The 21754-nt window shown below is 45.6% G+C and overlaps 1 protein-coding gene and 1 long non-coding RNA gene across 6 annotated transcripts in view; one reads left to right on the top strand and one right to left on the bottom strand.

The window, feature by feature from the left end:
- Nucleotides 1-1272: 1272 nt before the first annotated feature.
- Nucleotides 1273-21754, bottom strand: part of TAOK3 (TAO kinase 3) — a 162390-nt gene continuing 141908 nt past the window's right edge. For 4 of the 5 annotated variants that reach the window (XM_075898153.2, XM_075898154.2, XM_075898152.2 and 1 more), the window contains 7 exons: nt 17277-17513; nt 16389-16517; nt 12742-12945; nt 7409-7648; nt 6006-6218; nt 3804-3986; nt 1273-2669 (listed from right to left, as the gene is read on the bottom strand). In XM_075898153.2, coding sequence (XP_075754268.1) covers nt 2508-2669; nt 3804-3986; nt 6006-6218; nt 7409-7648; nt 12742-12945; nt 16389-16517; nt 17277-17513 — 1368 coding nt within the window. In that variant the 3' untranslated portion in view covers nt 1273-2507. The remainder of the gene's footprint in view (nt 2670-3803; nt 3987-6005; nt 6219-7408; nt 7649-12741; nt 12946-16388; nt 16518-17276; nt 17514-21754) is intronic. The other variant, XM_075898155.2, reaches the window with a different exon arrangement.
- Nucleotides 8000-14498, top strand: LOC142818473 (uncharacterized). Its single transcript, XR_012895952.2, has 3 exons — nt 8000-8106; nt 13496-13618; nt 14102-14498. It is a non-coding gene; the product is annotated as an uncharacterized LOC142818473 (long non-coding RNA).

Here is a 21754-nt window from a genome sequence, read left to right as displayed (position 1 = left end):
TCACTCTACTCAAGAATCTCTGCCAATAATCAACCCCAAAAGCAATACTGCTCTAGCCCACCCTTTGTCCGGGTTTGTTCCTCAGCAGGTTTGAGTCAGTGACAACAGTTTGTATGTATATTAATTACTATATTGCACTGCTGGCTGCAATATCAAAAATGGTTCCCTTTCAGTCCAAATCAAAGTCCCTCCCCCACCCCAAATGTGATGGGAGGGTGGGCCAAGATCAGCTGGCAGAGTGCAGGTACAGTAGCAAAATAAGAACCAGGACAGGACTGAACAACAGTGAGTAACTGCGTTACATGGGTATTAGGGCTGTTTCCTCCAAGCTGGAAATAAAGATGAAAAATGAGGGGAACCATACAAATGGAGAGAAAAAGTAGCAAATAGTAACTGGCTGGTACAGGCAGGAGGGTGCTTTGGAAGAAGAGAGGGCCATTCATCTATTGCAGGGGTCAGCAACCTTTTCAACCCAAAGAACCAAACCACATGGCCAGCAGAGTCTCGCATAAGAATGTCCATTTACATGACTGAAAATATACAACTTCATATGTTTGATAATTAACATGATGATTAATAACTGCATAAATGAAACACTGCACCCACAGACTTTATTTAATGAGACTTCTGCTGCAGCATCTTTTCTTGAATTTCTTTGAAGTTTACATCATCACTAGTCAAATTCAGGTTCATGCACGCATTCAAGCTACAGGATAATTACACATTCATAAACTTGAATTTTTCATTTAAATTTAAAATGTTGCATGTATTTTGGGAATGATAAAAGAGCCATAGTTTGGTTCTGTATTTGGCTCAAGAGCCATAGGTTGCAGACCCCTGATCTATTGCATTGTGGGCTCAAAAAAAAAAAAAAAAAAAAAAAAAAGAGAACCACCAGTCCAGTCCCTCAAATCCAGCCTTCGGCAGCAGCAGACTAAAGGATGCAGAAATCATATTCACTAATTCTTGGAGGGTAGAGGGGACAAAGTCATGTAATAAATGTTTGATGTAAGAAGATGGGTTTAAAGGATCAGTACCATGGAGAGAAAAACTGCCCATCTCCATGGGAGAGGTGGAGTATGCACCACTCATTCCATCTACACCACAAGCAGTGAGAGATTGCACCGAGCCTTCAAATGTATCCAGCTGCTTGGAAGAGCAGCCATTAAATCACGGCAGGCTTCAGTTTAAGCGGAGGGGTGAGGCTGGGAGTGGATAACCACGGCCCAGGGACAAGAGCCGCTTGTTCTGTGACAATAAGACAGCGAGACATTGTGATGAACACTTTTATTTACAAATATAATTAAAAGCTCTGACAGTTATTCATGCTCTTTCTTGGAACCTGAAAAATGTTTTTTTTGTTGTTTTTGTTTTTTTAAAGTGCATGCAAAAGAAGGTAAAGCCTTTTTTTTAACTGCTTTTTATTGTAAGAAAATACACAGTTTGAAAGTGTGAATAATGCAGTATTTATGACCGAGATTCTGGGGCGAGGGGTGGGCTTAGGGGAGGGGCAAAAAAAAATTTAAAAAATTAAAAAGATCAGGATGATCTGATTGAGGACAGTGTTGAACTCCAAAATACTGAACTGGAAGGTTGAGAGTGGGGCAGCTGGGGATGGGGAGAAGAAAGGAGTAAAAAAATTTTGATCAGAGAAACAGTTAAAATACAATATGAAAATAAGTAAAAGCTCTCCTTAAATTCCTTCTATACACAAAATACACGATTTGACAAAGCCCAATTTGTGCTACTGGGATCCTGTGGGCTCATTTAAGTGTATTCACATTTTCTGCAACAGCAGAGAATGATTATGATACAATCAAGAATGTGCCAAAGGCTGAGGGCAAACCCCAACACACTTGGCATGGTTCTTTTAAAAATCACAAGATCTCTTCACCCTGTCCCCTTCCCTCCCTTGCCCCCCCCCAAAGTAATAATGTCACCATTGATATGTACATCACAATTAAGATTTTTTTCTGTAAAATGTATCAAATTTCTCAATCTTTAATAAATTTATTTTAATTATTCCTGATGAATAAATACCAAAAAAATAAAAATAAAATAAAATTATGCAGCAGCTAGTTAAGGTAAGGCTGCAGATTTTGTCTCTCTCCCCCTGGGTTTTCATATATAGGGATGGGGTTTTTTTTTTGCTTGTACTTTCATTGATTGGTGGTAAAATGAGTGATTGCTTAAAAGCAACAAACATCCACTTTTGTTTGATTCATTAAAATTGTCTCCAAAGCTTTCACTGAAACATTTTTCATCATTGCACAGAGACATCAATACTGTGACGTACTATGAAAAGAGACCGGCCAGGAGCTATCCAGCACTGGCACTTGACGCAGGGGAAGGGACCCTGACAGATTAGGAACATTACAGGCACTAGTCCGACACGATGTCAGTAAGAGACAGAAAGAGAGAGAGCACGCCCGTTAACATGGGGAATGTTGGGTTTTCATAATTTTTTTTGTTTGCTTTTTTGAAAATGGCAAAAGAAAAATTTAATCTCATCTATAGTCCTCCTTGGGATAATCTAATGTGACCAAATTCTCAAAGCCCATTCGCAGACTCTCCATGTCAAACGTTTCAATCTCTCGCTCTTGCTTTTCCAACAGAAACTTTATCCTCTCGCTGCGTTCCTTCTGGAGGGCAGCCAGCTCCTCTTCAATCTGAAACAAGCACAGTCAACAGCTTCCTTAGCCAGCACCTCAAAGTTCAGCACGCTCCAGGGTAACAGCTTACAAGCTGTCCGGCATCCACCACTTTGGGTGAAAGCCCCTACTTTGCTAATTTAGGTGCAGCATTTGGTCTTCCACACTGAAGCCATGAAGTGTAGAATAGAGAGGGGCTTAAGGACAGGAAAAATGCTAGCACTGGACCTCATCCTATACCTTATATGGCTTTGGCCTCTCTGGAGGCAGATGTATCTCACTGTGGGAACAGACAATCCAACTGTTGCCTGAGGACCACCTTGCCTGGTTAGGTAGTTGAGTATCTTAGCAACAAGCACTAGTCAATCCCAGATACTTAAACCCTTTAAATGCACCTAGCTGTTTAACATGACAATGTGGGGTAGATTTCTTCCTGACTCCAGCTGATGTTCAACCCTAAAGCAGGAGAGCTGATGAATAGAGCCCTGTGCAAATAGAAATGTCTACCTGCCAATGCAGATATCCACAGAGCGCCATTGGGTTCTTCTCCTGAGTCACTGTGCCAGAGAGGAACATGGTCCTGTTGCCCCCAGGAGCCAGTGCCCTCTCCTAGCAGCCCAGCTGCACTGTCCCCAGCCTGGTACCAGCTGCGGTGTCTCCTGGCTATGGAAGTACAGCTCCTTTTGCAGCAGGGTTGGGGGCGGTGCAACTGCACTGCTGGGAGCAGCTGCCAGATGTGGTGCTGGCTCCTGGATGCGACCACAGTCCTCTCAGGCCACTGTGGCTCTTGAGAGTAGAACCCTGCGCCTCTTAATGACTATTCACAGATCTGTACAGATGTGGACAGACTGCACAGGGCTCTACTGATTAACCCCCACAGAGACAAATTACAAGGGCTAACTGCAGATGCTCTCCTTTCCCATGTAAATGAGTAATTCTTTAAGAACTCCTATTAGATTATGTGTCTCAACAAATAGCCAGGTGAATTGTGTGTGCCAACATTATTTCCTTTTACCCATTTGGAAATTATTTCTCCAGATTTCCTACCATTGATTCAACTAGGAACAAGGACAGCTTGGGTGTTGCTAGCTCTAAGGAGCCGTTTACAACGGAGAACATCAGATGTTGCCTGGTAGCCAATCAGAAACATACCTTTTGTTCCAGATGGGCCCTGCGCAAAGACACCCTCTGCTCTAGCTTCTGGAGCTCCCGTTCATGTTGTGCTTCCGTCTGCATCTTGATTTTGCTCTGGTATGCGTTCAGCAGCTCCATCTCCTGCTGGAGCTGCAGCCTTAGGGCTTGGCATTCTGCTTCTTGAGCCTCATCCAGCCGCAGCTGCAAGAACATTAAAAGAGAAAAATGTCAGCTCAACCGGTCATTTCCTTGCTTTACAGCTAGGTGGGAATGGTCTGCTCCTTGCCTATGCTCACGGATGAGTTTGCCCCTAAGCATAACTCCAATCCCAGCTGACAGCTGATGGCAAGCGACATATGCATTATATATGTCTGTCTTCCCAGTGGCTTGTAGGTCCAGCCATGAGGCTTAGGCAGCAGGATTTCCAGGGGTAGGCTGTGTAACGGAACTGGTCTGCTTCATTGGTGGAAGCCTGGCGCTGAAAGTATTACCGAAATCCTACTGTTGAGACAATAGTATCATGCAGGCACTGCCAGCTGGTGAGCAGGGCCACTGAAAATGGTGGATAAAGGAGCTTACTTGGCTAGGAAAAAGATGCTTGCTATGTTAGCAGCTAGGGAAGGTCAGAGAAATACTGTGTGTCTGAGTGGACAGAGCTGGACTTTGTCAGTTCCTCAATACCTTGGGAAACAGAGAAAGTAAGGGCACCTACCGGCAGATACACCCAGGACAGAATGAGCTAGGAAGAGTTCTTCCATTGAGTGGCTCTCCAAATCACTGTGTTTTGTTATTCACATAAGAACAGCCATACTGGGTCAGACCAAAAGTCCATCTAGCCCAGTATCCTGTCTGCCAACAGTGGCCAATACCAGATGCCCCAGAGGGAGGGATCAGAATAGGTAGTCCTCATATGATCCCTCCCCTGTCTCCCACTTGCAGAGAAACAGAAGCCAGAGATGCCATTCCTACCCATCCTAGCTAATAGCCATTGATGGACTTAACCTCCATGCAGTAACTTTGGACAGTTACTTGTTTCAAGAGATTTGCAGTGACTGCCTCCAACACTCCACTCAACATACAGGTGCTGATGATGCCAAAAGAGGGTAAGTGGCTTCTCCAGATCCATTGAGATAGGGAGCTCATTACTACATCTGGATGTACGTGGAGTAGCATTGTCTCTTTGGGCATCTAGGACATGGGCAGAGTAGCTCAGAGGGAGGAACTCTAGCACATCCATGTCTCCGGAGAAGGCTTTTGTATTCTTTGATAAAGGCAAATCCCAGGATGGGGTAAATTTGACCTTCACACACTCTGTACGTTGTTTTCAGACCAGTTTGAGGAATGTCTGTTTTTTAACTGTAGAATCATAGAACACTACAACTCGAAGGGACCTCGAGAGGTCATCGAGTCCAGTCCCCTGCCCTCATGGCAGGATCAAGCACCATCTAGAATCATCCCTAACAGGTGTCTGTCTAAGTTGCTCTTAAATATCTCCAGTGATGGAGATTCCACAATCTCCTCAGGCAATTTATTCCAGTGTTTGACTACCCTGACAGCTAGGAAGTGTTTCCTAATGTCCAACCTAAACCTCCCTTGCTGCAGTTTAAGCCCATTGCTTCTTGTCCTATCCTCAGAGGCCAAGGAGAAAATTTTTTCTCCCTCATCCTTGTAACACCCTTTTAGATACCTGAAAACCCCTACCATGTGCCCTCTCAGTCTTCTCTTTTCTAAACTAAACAAGCTCAATTCTTTCAGCCTTCCCTCACAGCTCATGTTCTCTAGACCTTTCATCATTCTTGTTGCTCTTCTCTGGGCCAAATTCATACCATATGTAAATGCAGTATCTGTGCAGCAGAGTGGAGAGGGCAAAGACGAGACATTTGGGACTCTACTGAAATCAAAAGCAAATCTTGTTTGAAGGTCTTTGTTACCCAATTGACTATGATCCTTGCCCTATAACCTAGCACAATTCAGCATGCTAGGCAGACTGAATGGGAGAGGCCCATGACTAGAAATGCAAGGGCCCTTCCTGTCAAGCAGGAAAGCTGTGTGGGGACCAAGAGTGAGGTGCACTGGCAGAGATGGAGGGGAAGCTGCTCACATTAAACCTGGCTCTATCCCCCACAGTACATAATGCTCATACCCATGTTTCACTATGGGCACAAATCCTGGCCCATCCCATTCACCAAGAGGATCTGGAGCTCTGGGTTTTGTACTTACGGCTTGCGAAGCCATCATCTCGTTGATGCTCTGCTCGTACTGCTCTGCCAGGATGGCAAGCTTCCTCGTCTGCTCGTCTTTCAGACTCTTCAGGATCGTTTTGTGCTCGCTCTTTGGAGTGACTTCCAGCTGGTGATTCTTGAGTGCTTTATACTGCTTCGTCTGCACTTTGCACGTATCCTGGAACTGCTTCTTGATCTGCATTTCCATGGCCTGCAGAGAAATGGGAGAACCGGAAGATAAAGGGAGGGCTTTGGGCACTGAGAAGGCTAACAGGCAGGGCTATGGTATGTCCAAAACAAACAGATATAGGAGAGTGCAGCTAGTCATTGGACAAGGCATTACCATGCTCTCCATTAACATGGTCTTACTTGGATGACTAGCTGATCCACCAATACAAGCAGCGGTCTCTTTCAGAGAGAAGAGGTTTCTGACTTAGACCTCTATTTAGACAAGCACATTATTAAGTTTATGACACATGGAAGATAATGGAAATTAAGCATCTGCTCAAGTATTAGGTCAAGTAATGGCCTTAACCTGCAGCATTCACAAGCTAATCAACCTAGAGCGTTTTTTCTTCTACAATCACTGCTTCATGGGACAGGTACCACATTCAGAGATGTGACAAGTGTCTTTACTCTCCAAGTCCCCATCATTTTTCTATCCCTCAAATTCCCCACAACCCACTTCTTGCCCCCACAGTACATTCACATGAAGACTGTAGGATCTGAAAAGACAAGGCAATGTGAATGGAGAAGCGTAAAGATTTGCTCAGTGGGTTTCTGAGTGGTCAGAGGCTGCCTTAGCAGAATGCAGCAAAATACCAGCACACCAACCTTTATTTAGTGTTCTGATAATGCCAGAAGCAGGGAAGCAGCACCAGAACCCTTTACAAATGGATTCAGTACTAAGGTTTATGGACAAGCGTGTGGCTAAAGAAAGGACAGATTGATAGGAGAAAAATCTCTAATGCCTTGTCAATTGTGAGTATTACAAACAAACACTTAGCTACCTATGCTGACATGGCACTTCAAAACATAGAAACTAGGGTGCTTAACTTATTGGGTGATGCTTAGAGGTTACTAGTGGCCTGCCTGGGTTGCAGCGGTCCCCTACCCAACGTGGGTAGGGGGTTGCTCCAGCACAGCTGGGCCCACCACACAGTTGGCAAGAGCACTCCAGCCTAGCCAGAGCAGCCCCCTAAGTTAAACAATGTTTAACTGGTTAATCAGGATTTTACATCCCTAATAGAAACGAGGCACAGGAGGCCAGCACATGCAAAGAACACCTGGGAGATACCAAGGAGGAAAGGCAGGTTGGTGACAGGCTGGTCAGGCCATATCTGAGGGCAAAGAGGAGGGGATAGGTGCAAAGCAGCTGAAGAAAACAAAGCTCCCCAATACCTTCAGATTTTTTGGCTGTTGCCGGAGTTCCATAAAGTGCTTCCGGTGCAGCTCCCTCTCCCGCCGTTTGTTGTACTCCAGCTGGTTCTCAAGCTCAGTCTGGTGCTGCAGACGGATCAGGTCCATCCGCAGCTTCTGCAGCGTGTGCAGCTGCCGGTACTCCAGCTCACGCGTCGACTCGTCGTGCCGGATCAGCATGGCATGCTCCATTTCTTTCTGGGTCCGCTTTTTGTTTAATTCCTAAGTACGACACAGCACAAGGGAAGCTAGGGGCTGGAAGGGACAGTCTCAGAAATAGGCAACATTCAATCCCCCTCAGGCTGCAAATTGCTTCCTGCACAGACATAAGAAATATGGCCAGCCTTCCCACTCAGGGGAAATGCATGTGCTGCTAAGACACATGCAGCACAGAATGGGTCTCAGAACAAACCTGCTCATAACCTCCTTCGGTCCCACTTTGCCCCCAACTCTGACCTTGTCCTTTCAGTTGGCTGTGCCTTTTCTTTCCACCACCTACCCAGCAGGTGGCACTGATGGGCCATGTGCTTTCTGCGATATACGAGAGTGCTGCTACCTCCCATTAAACACACCTTCTGCAATGCTCAGGAAACAGGAAAATCCAGAGGGCTCTTGAGCGCTGGTGCTTGCGTTCCAGGAGCAAAGGCATCTCCATGCACACAAGCAGAACCACCACTGAGGTAAGGCCAATGAGAGACGCCCCAGAGCACGCCAGGAGAGCTGTGCTGCCAGCTGCGGTCGGTAGCGCCATTCTGGCCCCTGCTGCATAGCTTTTGCAAAGCTCGATATGCTCCTCGCTCCACGTAATTGGAATGTGTGCATACCCTGGGACAGAGTGCTCCATGCAGCCCCCTGGGGCCTTGCACAGAGGCTTGCGTTTCAACTAGGACAGATCAAGTGTTCTAGTCCCAGGTCCTCCCCTGCCTGCTGTTAATATTTCTGCCTCAGGGGGCTGTTAGGAGCAACAGAGCCCTTCACCAATCGGTCAGCAGCATTCAGGGGGCTCAGCTCAGCATGGATGACTAGCAGTTCCCATTCAACGCATAGTTGGTGCCCATTATGAGATGGCATGCAGAGAGGAAGGATTTTCCAAAGTTCTGTACCCCTTTCTGTGTTCTCTTCTCAGATCCAGACGGCTCTCCCTCTGCCTCAGGCTATGAGGACCTGGGGGGGGTGCCACTTTCCAAACAGTGACATAGACATAATTAAGCTATGCTGGAGCACAGAATTAACTGGTGTTTCACTCACTACTGAGGACATCATGATTTCTCCACTGGGTTTTAAACTAGGAGCCATCAGAAAAAACAACAAGCAAAATAAATGACAGACTAAATATCAGGACGGATGGTCCCCTAGTGAACTCTGTTAGACTGTGGCATGATCGCCCAAAAGGAAGAGTGGAAACTCCATCTTCTGAATCACTGAAATTGGGCTGGACAAAGTACTGGAGCAAAACGTGCATGGACGTAAACGGTAGCAAAATTAGTCCTGTGCTGAGAGCTTCTGAAAATTCCAACCATAGAAAACAATCCTGTCCTTGAGAACAGACCAGGTCAGCAGACAGAATAACGAAAATCAGACATGATCAAACTTAGCACTGTGTTTCGCCAGCCGTCCACTGCAGGGTTCTCTTTGGCCCTGACCCTCGCACAAGACCTGCCGCCAGGTGGTCTAGCAAGTTTCCTCAAGACACAATTTGTACTAGCAAATGTTTCTGTTTTAACTATCCTGGAGTTGCTAAGCGCTGCAATCCATCAGCATGGAAGCAGATCGTAGACTCAGACTTTAAGGTCAGAAGGGACCATTGTGATCATCCAGTCGAGGGGCAGGCAAAATACGGTCTGCAGGCAGCATCCATCCTGCCAAGCCCCAGATTTGGCCCAGGGCCTAGCAGGAGCCTGAGCTAGCAGGCAGAGTACTCCTCTTCCCCTCCCGCTGGGCGCTCAGCCTTCAGAGAAGCACACCAGGCCCGTGGAGCTGCCTGCTCTAAGTGGCTTGTGGGGGCATGGAAAGCAGGAAGCCTGGCTGAGGAACCTGCTGGCTGGGAGCTGCCTATGTAAGAGCCTTCATCAGGCACCCTAGCACCACCCCCCTCCTGCACTGCTACCCCACATAATCCAATGCTCTGCACCCCCACTCCTGCACCCATACGCCCTCCCAAACCCTGCATCCCAATACCCTCTCCCTCCTGTCACCCTACCCCATGTAACCCAAACCCTCTGCCCCAGGTCACAACTCCCTCCCTGAATCCAAACTCCAGATCCCACACCCCCTCCTGCACCTTAATCCCTTACCCCAAGCTCCCTTCTGCACCCAACCTCCATCCCAGACCCCGTACCTCCTCCATTAATATCATGGAAAAGTGCAGCCCTTGACCAATTATCAAATTATCTAGTCTGACCTGCATGTCACAGGCCACAGAACCTCCTCCACCCACTCCTGAAACAGACCCCTAATCTCTGGCTGAGTTACTGATGTCCTCAAATCATGATTTAAAGACTTCAAGTTCCAGAGAATCCACCACACTCAAGTTTAAACTTGCAGAGAAAGGCGAAAACTCTCTGCCTAGCTGGCCTGGAGGAAAATTCCTTCTCAACAGCAAACAACAGTTAGATCCTGAGCATGTGGCTAAGACTCACCATCCTGGGAAAGAAATCCCTGTTGTAACTCAGAGCCCAACTCATCCTTTGTCATCACCGGCCGCTGGAGATATTTGCTGCTAGCAGTTGCAGATCCACGACATGCCATTCTAAGGTGTCTCATCATATCATCCCCTCCACAAATGTACCAGTCTGAAGCCAGTTGGTTTTTTGCCTCTACAGCTACGTTAGAAGGCTGCTCCAGAACTTAAGCCTAAGTCTGTAGAATGACCCATTTATATGTACTTGTTCTTATTAGCACTGGCACTTAACTCCTCTCCCCCACATTGTTTATCCCTCTGATGTGTTTATAGAGTGCAATATCTCCTCCTGCATCCTTAGTTTGGTTAGGCTAAGCAAGCCAAGCTCTCTCTGATAAGGGAGGTTTTCCATTCACCAGATCATCCCAGACGCCCTTCTCTATTCCAGACGATGTGTAAAAGTGAAGTAAGTTAAACTGGTTTGATTGTGTCTTCATTAGGGCTTATGTATATCACTAACTACGTCAGTAAAAAAAATTCCATCCCAAATCACCACAGGTATGCCAGCCCATAGGGCAGACCCATACTTGGGTCTGTGATAGCAGCTTTAGGATAGGAAAGAAAAGTAGGCTCAGAGTGGTGGGTCATCTCCGGCAGGGAATCAGTACTGCCAACTAGGCAATGCCTAAACTGAACTGAATTGCATCTGATGATCAAGGTCACTAGCTGGATTTTGAGAGATACTGATGTTCTTTCACATTCCTATCCAAAGGGATCTGATAAACTGAAAATGCTCACTACTTCAAGCCTTGGAATTAGTGATGTTTTATGCAAATATCTTCACCTGGCACCCTCAGGGAAGACTCACCAGGAACATAGATGGCTTGTGAAACCTTAATTTTGCCCAAGTGCACATGTGCATTATGACACAGTCAAAGTTTAGTTATATGCCGATATACTATTTTTCCATAGGAGCCCTGCCTTTTTCAGTGCACCGGATGGATGGTGTTCACTTAATGAATTTGTCTTCTTGTTATTGAGTGTGGGGTCCCAAGCTTCGTTTTCACCACACTATTCAATACCTGCTCTGAAAATAGAATTTCTTTTATTTCCTCATGGGCTTTTCTATAATGCTCCTAATGTTTAGGGATGTAAAATGTTGATTAATTAGCTAATCGAATAGTCAATGCAATTTGCACTGACTATTCGATTAGTTGATAAGGGCTCCTCTGCCTTTGAAGTGTAGCAATAACCCCAGAGCTGCTACACTTCAAAGGCAAGAGTGCTGCGGGGAGCACAAGGCCAGTGGGGGACTCACGCAATCCCCCGCTGGCCCTGTGCTTCCCACGTCGTCTCAAAGAGGCAGCGCCATGTGGAGCCCAGGGACTCTGAGTCCCCAGCTGACCCCGGGCTCCATATGGCGCTGCCACTTTGGACTCCCAGCTGGCCCTCAGCTGCACACAGCATTTCAAAGCAGCAACGCCACATAGAGCCCCCTTCTCTCCCTTCCCCACCCCACTGTCTCTTTCTGATAGAGGCAGCAAGGGTGGGGGGGAAGCAACTAGTCGACTAGTCATTTACATCCCTACTCACACTAATATTTAAGAGCATCACAAACATTACTCAGCCTTCACAACACCCCGATGAGAGGAGGAGATGGCACTCCCTCCATTTACAGAGGGGGAGCTGGAGCATTCACTAGCTTCAGGTATGCATTCGGAGATGTCCAGGACCTGATTTTTCAAAGTTCTTTGCATTATGTAGCATTTATGTTCCATGCACAGCTGCCATTCATTTCCAATGCAGCTGTGAAAGCTCCATGCTTCTGCAAATCAGACCCTAGCATCTCATCTCAGGCTACGAGGAAATGAGGGACACAGTTAATGACCATCTACGAAAAGCTGGGTGTAAGTGATCTGTCCAGTATTACATGGGAATACTGCGGCAGAAGCTGGTACAGACTCAACCATCTCCTTTACCACATACTCCTGATTAATCTCAGTGCAGGTCCATCCTGTGCACTGAACGAATTAGACAGCAGTCCTGTTGTGGAAGTAGTTCTGAATGGTGAGATCACATGCTAGCGTACTGCATATGTGTGTGTGTGTTGGGGGGGGGGGGTCACATGAAGGTTGTAAAGGCAACCTCAACACTGCCATTTCCCAACTTCTGAGTGCTTGACTTTGCAGCTTTAACATTCTTTTAATACTGTTTATAGGGTAACATCTATTTCTAGCTATCTGAATGCTCTTCACCAATCCAATTGGGCAAAACTAGGTCACATGATGAATTCGTGCCACTGCTCTTGTGAGCGTACCATGGATGTCTCCCAGGGAGATCCTTGAAGAATCTGGCACACATGACAGCTGACCCAGCTGTCTCCTGCCAGGGAAGCTCAGTGAGATCGGACAACAAATGTCACGCAAGGAGATCCCATTGAGCTGCCTGCACCAGCAAGAGGATTCAACATTTACTTGGAAAATCAACTGCCAGAACATTATGTGTATTTTTAGCTCTTCATGCAGTTTAGCGATTAGAAATGAAAAAAGCCTGTCCCAGGTAACCAGCAAGAGGTCCATCTATCACCAGCCAGCCACACTCTGAGTCCTAGAGCCACTGCCTTACAGCCCTGAACACTGCAGCCAAGAACCAACTTATCCAAGAGTCCAGCGAGTGAGCGCCAAGTGCGACGTACCTCCCGAATGTTCTGCTGCTCCATCTCATGCCTCTTAGTCATGGTTTTTCGCCTGAAGAAGCGGCAGTTTTTGTCATAGTAGAGCCTCTGCTGGCTGAGAAGATGGGCTTCCTCTTCGGCCTGTGTGTGCTGCATATTCTCTTTGTGTTTGGATATTCGCTCTTGCTTCTCTTTTTTCGGTGTGCTGTGGTCCTCATTCATCTCCTGGGTCACACAAAGAAATGATCAAGAAACAGGTCGCTCCTTAGGGTCAACCTGCCTTTCTTGGTGATGCCCACAAGAGCCCTTTAGGGACAGATGGAAGTGGTACACTCATGGGAGTAGGCAATACCCTTTGCATACTTACAACATACTCCCCTAAGTGCCTTTCAGCCTATGGTCTCCAAGTGCTTTAAAGACACTGTCCCTCACACTGCTGAATTCTGTTTTACATACGTGGGCCCAGGGACAAATGATTTGCCCAAAGCCTACATAAGCAAGTCAGTGTTAAAGCCATAACTAGAAGGCAGAAAAGCTTGGATTCCAATTCTGTGCTCCACTTACCAGCCAACACTCGAGTTCATGATAAAGGCAGTTCTGTTCATGATTCTTTGATACTACTATCTAGCATCAAGCACCATATACAAGCTAGGAATGGCAGCAGCAGGAAATTCTGGCTCTCTGAATCAGTTTATAAAACTTACACAAGTGAAACCTGTGTTGAGCTATTAGCACTGAAGCACTCCACTAATGGAAGGCCATGTTCCTTGTACAGATAAATTGACATGCGGCTTCCTTTGTCCCATCTGAACCAGAACCTGCAGCCTGGATGGTTCTTTAAAGCCAGCAAGTACTGGTAGTACCAACATCTTTAAAGACTTCAAAAAAAATCCTTCAGGTATGTGCTTCCCAATCCAGTTTGGCTTTTCTTCAGGGGGTTGCCCTCAGTCTGGGCCCAAACAGAACCAAGTTATCCTAATCCCAGTTTTAAATGCTACATGTCCTGTCACATGTGAAATGCTGTCCACAGGGCACTAAGTATTTGTTGTTTTATAAGTTTTTACTTTCCTTTGGTAACTACAGCTGAATTGGTTCCTGAGTCACAGTCAGCCTGGCTTGCTTGGAGACTCTTTGGACAGTTTCTCAAGCGCAAGTTTATTATACAGCTGTAGGGGTAAACTGAGGCAGTCCATGGTATCTTGCTGAGAACTGAGAACTCAAATCCTAAATTATTAAGGCCAGGCCTGGGAAGCACACAGACAGCGGTTAACTTGACCCTAGTCGTCCTGGCAACCACATTCCAAAGGGGCCTTACTCTGATAAGGCCTGGCTGGTACCAGCCAGGCTGCGCGGTTTTTCTTACTGTCTCCTGTAATTTCAGATTAATCAGCTTGGATCCCAAGGACTGTGCCAACACAAGGAAGGAGTCATCTCACAGTTGACATCACAATTTCAGCAAAACAAGTTAACATCACCATGTCCATTTCGGGGGCTTCCATCCTGTTTATGTTGGCTTATTTAGCTTGTTAAGAATAATTAATTGTATTAGTGATAATATGCTTAATTGGCGATGGGTGGGGATCCTGTGTAACCTTTATATTTTATTGGCTTATGTGCATATCTCATTTCTGCCGCTAGACCTATCAAATTACTTCCCATCCACCCATCTGCTGCCTATATAATCTAATGTATGTTTTGGTTAAGTTAGTGCTCACCAGGCTAACCCCTGATGGGTACTCCACCAGCTGTGTGAACCAATAAATCCTCTGCTTGTTTTCACCTGCACCCAGTGTGTCCGGAATTATTCCCTACACAGCTATGCAGTGCATGGCAAGAGTGAAATCATAGGGCTCTCAGAATCCAGATGGGTCCCCAGCCATCCCCTCAATAGCTGAACACACTGACTCCAGGAGGATTAGAAAGAGCAAACATCTATGGAGTTACAGAAGACAAAAATAATAACACAAAGCAACAGTATCAAAAGGGGCTGATGGAGAACTTTCCAGGAAGAGACTGGGTAGGACTCCTAGGTTCATATTCCACTTTGTTACTGATTTGTCCTGTGACCTTGGGTAAGCCATTTAACCCTTCCATGTCTCAGTTCCCTCAGTTGCTACATGAAGATAATAAACTTTATCTAGCCCCCCCCCCACCTGTCCTGCGCCCCCACATGTAGGGTTTTTGATAGCAAGTTTAAGAAATGAAAGGTCCGTGAAGTGCTTTTGATTCCCAGCAATAAGGAGCTATGTAAATGCACATTACGTTATGCACTAAAACAGACTTGCAAGACAACCACGAGAACAGGAGCACGGGTAGTGCTAGTTGCATGAAAAGCTATTTGAGCTGCCGTTTTCAGTGACGTGCTGTCAAAATACACTTTTTTTTTTTAAAGATGGTTCCATGGAGGTAATGGCATACCACCACTTGAGAAACAGGATATTTGAGGAAGGATTTTTCTGATTAAATTTCAAGCTAGGGTTACAGCTCCATGAAGGTAGTCTGCTTGTTCTCGGACTCTCCGAAAGCTGGCCAGGATCACTGTCTGGGCATGGTCCCTGAAGGTAATGAGCATGCAGTGTGCTTGGCTCTGCTATGAGATGCGGAATGACAATACACTCCCTGTGGCGATACCCAGGAATCTGTCATTTAATGAACATTACAATGGTGCCAAATGGGCCCTCAGCCCAAGCTGCAGAGCATGCTGGCCACAGCCTCAAAGGTGTGTGGATACATAATTATGCCAAGGATCTCAGGCACTTTCCTTTCTCAGGGTAGGAACGTAGGTGGTTTATTTTCTGATCAGTAATAGGCACCTCCCCCTATAAAGCACATGAGACATTGTTTAGCATTGTTAGCATGCAAGGCAGGATGTGCTTCTGGACACTCCATACAGCTCCTCGCAAATAAATCATTGCCTCTTAAAAGTGCATTAACCAAGCAGGGCTGGAGACAGGACTGTCGGGCAAAGCTCTTTGATCAAGGAACACTCAGGACAACAGCCCTGTTGGCTGTCTTTTGAGCACGCATTTCTGCAGACTTTTCCTTGTCTATATTTTCTTAGGCATGCATTCAGCCAATCACTTATGTGCATGCTTAAGTTTCATTGCTCCAACAGGCCTTGCCCCCTAATACATCTCTTCTGCTCCTCATTTGCTATCCCTTTTGTTATCCCTGCACTTTATGTTATCTAGGCCCTGGCATGGTGCCTATCTTTATGCATGTGCTTTGGGATGGGGCTGGCTGTATAGATAAGCAGGCCATTTATTTTAATTTTATACTGGTAACTGCTGGGCACACTGGTGACTATTGGCAGGTACCTTATGAATGGTTCAAATAAAGCTGATGACCATATATGTGCGCTCTATAGGGGATGCTGGAAAGAATTCTCCGGGAGCTCTCATTTTCCCCAATGACCTTCAGTTTCAAAGATCCTGCTTTGTAGAGTTTCACCCTCTTGCAGCCCTGCTGATGCCACTGAGAATATTAGATGACCATTCTGGAATGATGCCAGGTGTTCCCAATTCCTGAGCTCCTGAGGAGTTAGGATTCTGAATATGGATAGTCAGGTGGTAACGGGCAATAAACCACTGGGCAGGCCCAAGCTTATCAAAAAGCAAAGCTTGTGACTGTACTTGTTCCAAACCTCTTTGAAATGTGGTGGTTCTTACTTCTTTAATCTTTTCCTTGCAAAGCTTGTATTGCTTCTTCTGACTTTCTAAAAAGGTCGCGAGATCTTTCTTCTGCTGCGCCAAAATCTGTTGCTGGAATTTCTTCTCCTCTGCTGCAGCTGTCTTTGCCTGAGAGAGAGGTGGGGTGAGTGCCCAAAGTCTATAGCAAACCAATCGTAATTGTGCATTCTGTCACTCTCCAGCCCTGCGGTACCAGGTCCTACCCCCATCAGTATTCAACTACAAGAAAGCTTATTGTAAAAATATTTCCACCTACATATATTTAGGGATTTCTTCACATTTCCTGTCTCCTCCATCAAAACCAAATGTGAAAACATTAATTCTCTTGCATTGGCCTTAACACCTTGTATGCATGTGGACTTTTACACTGAATCCCATACTTATCAAAGGAAAGGCTAGGACAGTGCAAAATTCTTTATTCTACCCAATTAATGTGCCTCACTCCATGACCTAGAACTGTGGTGTCCAACATACTAGACACTAGCCATATGTGGCTATTTGGCCTGCTGAGTGTGGCTAGCTCGCTATAGCATTAGTCACTATAGTGGCTACTGCTTCAGAACTGGTTGGACACCATGGACCTAGAAGAACCACATCTAAAGCTATGAGGGCAGCTCATTCTTCAGGGCCTATTCTGGGAATGCCAGAGAAATTACTAGTCTGTGCCAACTGGTGTTGAGGGACCCCCGGCCATTAGGAACTAGACTGAGATCCAGCTGGCTGTTTGGGGAAAACAAACTACCAAAGCACTCTCAGACAGGAGCCACTTGTAGTTCCCCAAATGTTATGGTTGAACACTGGAGCTCACTAGCTGTGCTTTTGTGTGCAGTCTCCCGGCCCAGACACGTCATCAATATGATTACTGACCTCTTTCTCCATGATAGCCACTTGCTTCTTGGCCAGCTTCTCCAGCTCTATAGACGAGTTGTTGGCATGGGTCTCCACCTCCTTCTGCAGCTTGAGGCGGTGCTCGTCCATCTCGGCCTTCAACTTGTTCTCCAGGGCGATCAGCTGCTTCTGGTGCTGGCGCCGCATCCGCTTATAACCTGACATCTGTTCCCGCAACTCGTTCTCCTGCTCATGCTCATGGATCTGTCTTGTAACCTGATGTCATTGAAAAGGAAAAAGTCATTAAAGGCTTATTTTGCAGGCATGTCTCCCCCCCACAGCTACTTACCTGCTCAGCAAACTCACAGCACTCCCCAATGAGGCTCCAAGTTTTTATAGAGGTGGCGATTGTCTAATGCCCAACACTGAGGCCATGAATGCCTGTCACCCGAGATGCACAGCCAGCTTTTCCCAGATTATGAGCATGTCCAGTAACGAACATGGCATGTTCCTGGCCAGAAAAGCCCAGCCATTTATGCAGAAGAGAGGCAGACAGCTCACTGATTAGGATTGGGAACTGCACAGAGCACTTGGAAATAAAGGCAGCTCTGAGACCTAGAGTCCCTCTTCAGAAATAAACCTCTGGGCAGGGTTCACAAAGGGTCATGACGTGAGGGGGAGAAAAGAAACCATAACACCTTTGCTTTGGTTTTGCTTCCATCCTTACTAAATGCTTATTTCCTACAAGGAGCTGCCTCATTCCAGGCTTCCTCACAAAGCTCTGGAGGGTGGCTCACTTTCATTGTGTAACCCTCAGTCCTTTCCCTTACTTGCAGTCTAACCTAGAGTAACACAAGAACAAACCAGGTCAGCACTTTTCATTATTAAATTGCCCCCATTTTGCAGGTTTGCCGTGTGACTCCTGGTTGCTTGCCCCCAACGTTTGTTGAAACTCATGGTGGAAACCTTCATTTGTCTATCTACATACCTCACATCTGTTTTTTAACCCACGCGGGTTCTTCCCCCACCTCTGATTTTTATCTTCCCATAGAGACTGCAACAGCCTTACATTCTTCCTTATGGATTGCTCCTGAAAGATGCTCAAAATGTGCTCTCCAGTGTTCTTTTCTGCTTCCAGTGAATGCAAAAGCCTTGTTCCTGTTTTTAGTCTATTGACAATCCCCACGCCGAGGCCGAACTTGCCTGCTCTCAGGTTCCCAGGAGAGGCACACACAAACGCGAAGGTTGCTTTGTTAGCTACAGAAATGAGGCGCTGGGTACCACACGCTACTTAAAGAGTGATCCCACCCACCCGTAACTGAACAGTATTAACAAAGTAGATCATATGGTCTAAGCAGATTACAAACACAGTTCAGCTGAAACAGACTCAGAGGGTGAACACTGATTTCCATGCTTTAAGTGCAGGCATGTGGAGGAAAGGTAAGAACCCCAGTTATGCCAAGAATTGTAAGGAGAAAATACTAATAGAAATGCAAAGGAGAGCACTGTCAGACAGACCAAAACCATCTTCTTCTTGGTAAAAAGGTATGGTCATAGGTTTGCTTATCAAACCCACATCTCACTATCTGCTGCTATTCACAGATGGTGGCTGAGGTTGAAAGCTGTGCCTGGTATAGACGGGCCATTGGATCAGACTGTAGCCCTATAGGAGGCTTGCATGCCACATTTGCTCCACAGATTGAGCAAGAATCAAATGGTGCCCAGGTCTTTTACTGAGTCTAAGGAGACTTTACAAAATAAGACGGATTCTCATGCACAGTGACAACTTTCTCTACAGGCTCCTTTTAGAATTTCTCTGAGACCACAGCATCCACAGAAAAAGAAGCAGAAAGCACTGCATCACCATGGCCATTGGAAGACGTTAAGAAGAGATAACTGAGAACCAAGCACTGACATAGGATGTTGTGCACGTGGGGCCATTGGATGGCTTGAATTGTAGTAAGGCAAGAAAAACAGATGTCTTTCTTTTTTAAATGCTCTGCGGCCAGTCCAGCTCTTTTAGAGAATAAGCTGCAAGAAGCAGTGATCAACAAAAACACCTAATGCAACAAACTGAACAAAACAACTGAGATGCGACTGGGAAAAATAGTTCTGGCTCCGAAGAGAGAAACCATGGTGGCTGCCTGCTCAAACTCATTCCAGCCAAATCATTCATTGTGGCTGACGGGTTCTTTATTCTACCACAGGCTGTGAAAAGAAGATCTGGATGGGGGATAGGAAGAGTGCTGAAGGCCTTTTCCCTAGCATGGGTTGAGAACAGCTAGCAGTGCATAATAGTGAACCTCCAATAAAACTGGAGCTAAAGGCCTAGAATAGCTGTTAAGAATAATGGAATTTGTGACAAATAGTGGAATTTAGGGCAACCACTAGCACTGCAGGAAAAAAATGAAATATACATTTAATTCAGAGGAATATACCACCCAGACCATCTATTTTATCTCTAAATCAGGCTCCATTCTCAGGGAGAACCTGTGACTGTGTTAAAGCCAACTTGTTAAAGCCAAACATGTGTAACAGAAACAAACATCTCCTCTTTATATCAAGGACCAAAGGACAATGCTGTAAAGTTCACTAGGCTGATTATATATTTGCGCTCTAGGAGTAGGAAGCAAAACCAGCTATCGCATGACAAGTGACAGTCTTCAAAGGGATAAGATGTGGCTGAAGGTCAGTCAGATGTTCATGAAAAATCATTAGTGGAAGAAAGACAATGGCACCCTTAACTATAAAGGGACATTAAAGTAACTTTAGAAACAACATAATCCCCACAGATTATAATGGAAAAGGGAAAAGACTGATTTGTTCATTGTAAAATGATTTCCCAGATGATCAGAAAAATGTCAGAATACTTTAAAGCCAAACATGCCAGAAGTTGTTAAAGCTCTGTATTGAAATGAACATGTAACAGTTGTCAGGAGACAGACACAGCATGCAACTAGAATGCTATACATTTTCAATAGACCCAGAAAACGTATCTCTGTATTTGGAGTTCAACTGGCCTGATTTTATTTTAGTGGTCAGACTCATAAAACATTGCCTTCACATATTAGGTCCATCAGGAGATAAGGTCCAAGAGTGAGAAAAAAATCCCTTGTCTGCATTTTGATTCCCAACAGAACAAGGTGGCCTACAGTTGAATCCACATTGTTGCTGCTACTTTAACTCTCTAGGATTTTAAGCACCAAGGGCCATCATCTTGAAAACCCATATTAAGTGAACTATGAAGGTAAAAATCCAACAGTGAGGTGGGTCCTCAGAAAGAGATAGAATCATAGGACTGGAAGGAACCTCAAGAGGTCATCGAGTCCAGCCCCCCGCCCTCAAGGCAGGACCAAGCTCCGTCTACACCATCCCTGACAGATGTCTATCTAACCTGTTCTTAAATATCTCCAGAGAGGGAGATTCCACCACCTCCCTTGGCAATTTATTCCAATATTTGACCACCCTGACAGTTAGGAATTTTTTCCTAATGTCCAATCTAAACCTCCCCTGCTGCACTTTAAGCCCATTACTCCTTGTCCTGTCCTCAGAAACCAAGAGGAACAAATTTTCTCCTTCCTCCTTGTGACACCCTTTTAGATATTTGAAAACCGCTATCATGTCCCCCCTTAATCTTCTTTTTTCCAAACTAAACAAGCCCAGTTCATGAAGCCTGGCTTCATAGGTCATGTTCTCTAGACCTTTAATCATTCTTGTCGCTCTTCTCTGTACCCTTTCCAATTTCTCCACATCTTTCTTGAAATGTGGCACCCAGAACTGGACACAGTACTCCAGCTGAGGCCTAACTAGTGCAGAGTAGAGCGTCAGAATGACTTCACGAGTTTTGCTTACAACACACCTGTTGATACAACCTAGAATCATATTTGCTTTTCTTGCAACAGCATCACACTGTTGACTCATATTCAACTTGTGGTCCACTATGACCCCTAGATCCCTTTCCGCCATGCTCCTTCCTAGACAGTCGCTTCCCATCTTGTATGTATGGAACTGATTGTTCCTTCCTAAGTGGAGCACTTTGCATTTCTCTTTATTAAACCTCATCCTGTTTTCCTCTGACCATTTCTCTAACTTGCTAAGGTCATTTTGAATTATGTCCCTATTCTCCAAAGAAGTTGCAACCCCACCCAGTTTGGTATCATCTGCAAACTTAATAAGCGTACTCTCTATCCCAATATCTACATCATTGATGAAGATATTGAACAGTACGGGTCCCAAAACAGACCCTTGAGGAACTCCACTTGTTATCCCTTTCCAGCAGGATTTAGAACCGTTAACAACAACTCTCTGACTACGGTTATCCAGCCAATTATGCACCCATCTTATTGTGGCCCTATCTAAGTTATATTTGCCTAGTTTATCAATAAGAATATCATGCGAGACCGTATCAAAATGCCTTACTAAAGTCTAGGTATATGACATCCACCGCTTCTCCCTTATCCACAAGGCTCGTTATCCTATCCAAGAAAGCTATCAGATTAGTTTGGCATGACTTGTTC

Source organism: Pelodiscus sinensis, chromosome Z (genome assembly GCF_052426305.1).
Source record: "Pelodiscus sinensis isolate ZL-2025 chromosome Z, ASM5242630v1, whole genome shotgun sequence".
Taxonomy (NCBI): Eukaryota; Metazoa; Chordata; order Testudines; family Trionychidae; genus Pelodiscus; species Pelodiscus sinensis.
This window is presented reverse-complemented; position numbering and strand designations above follow the sequence as displayed.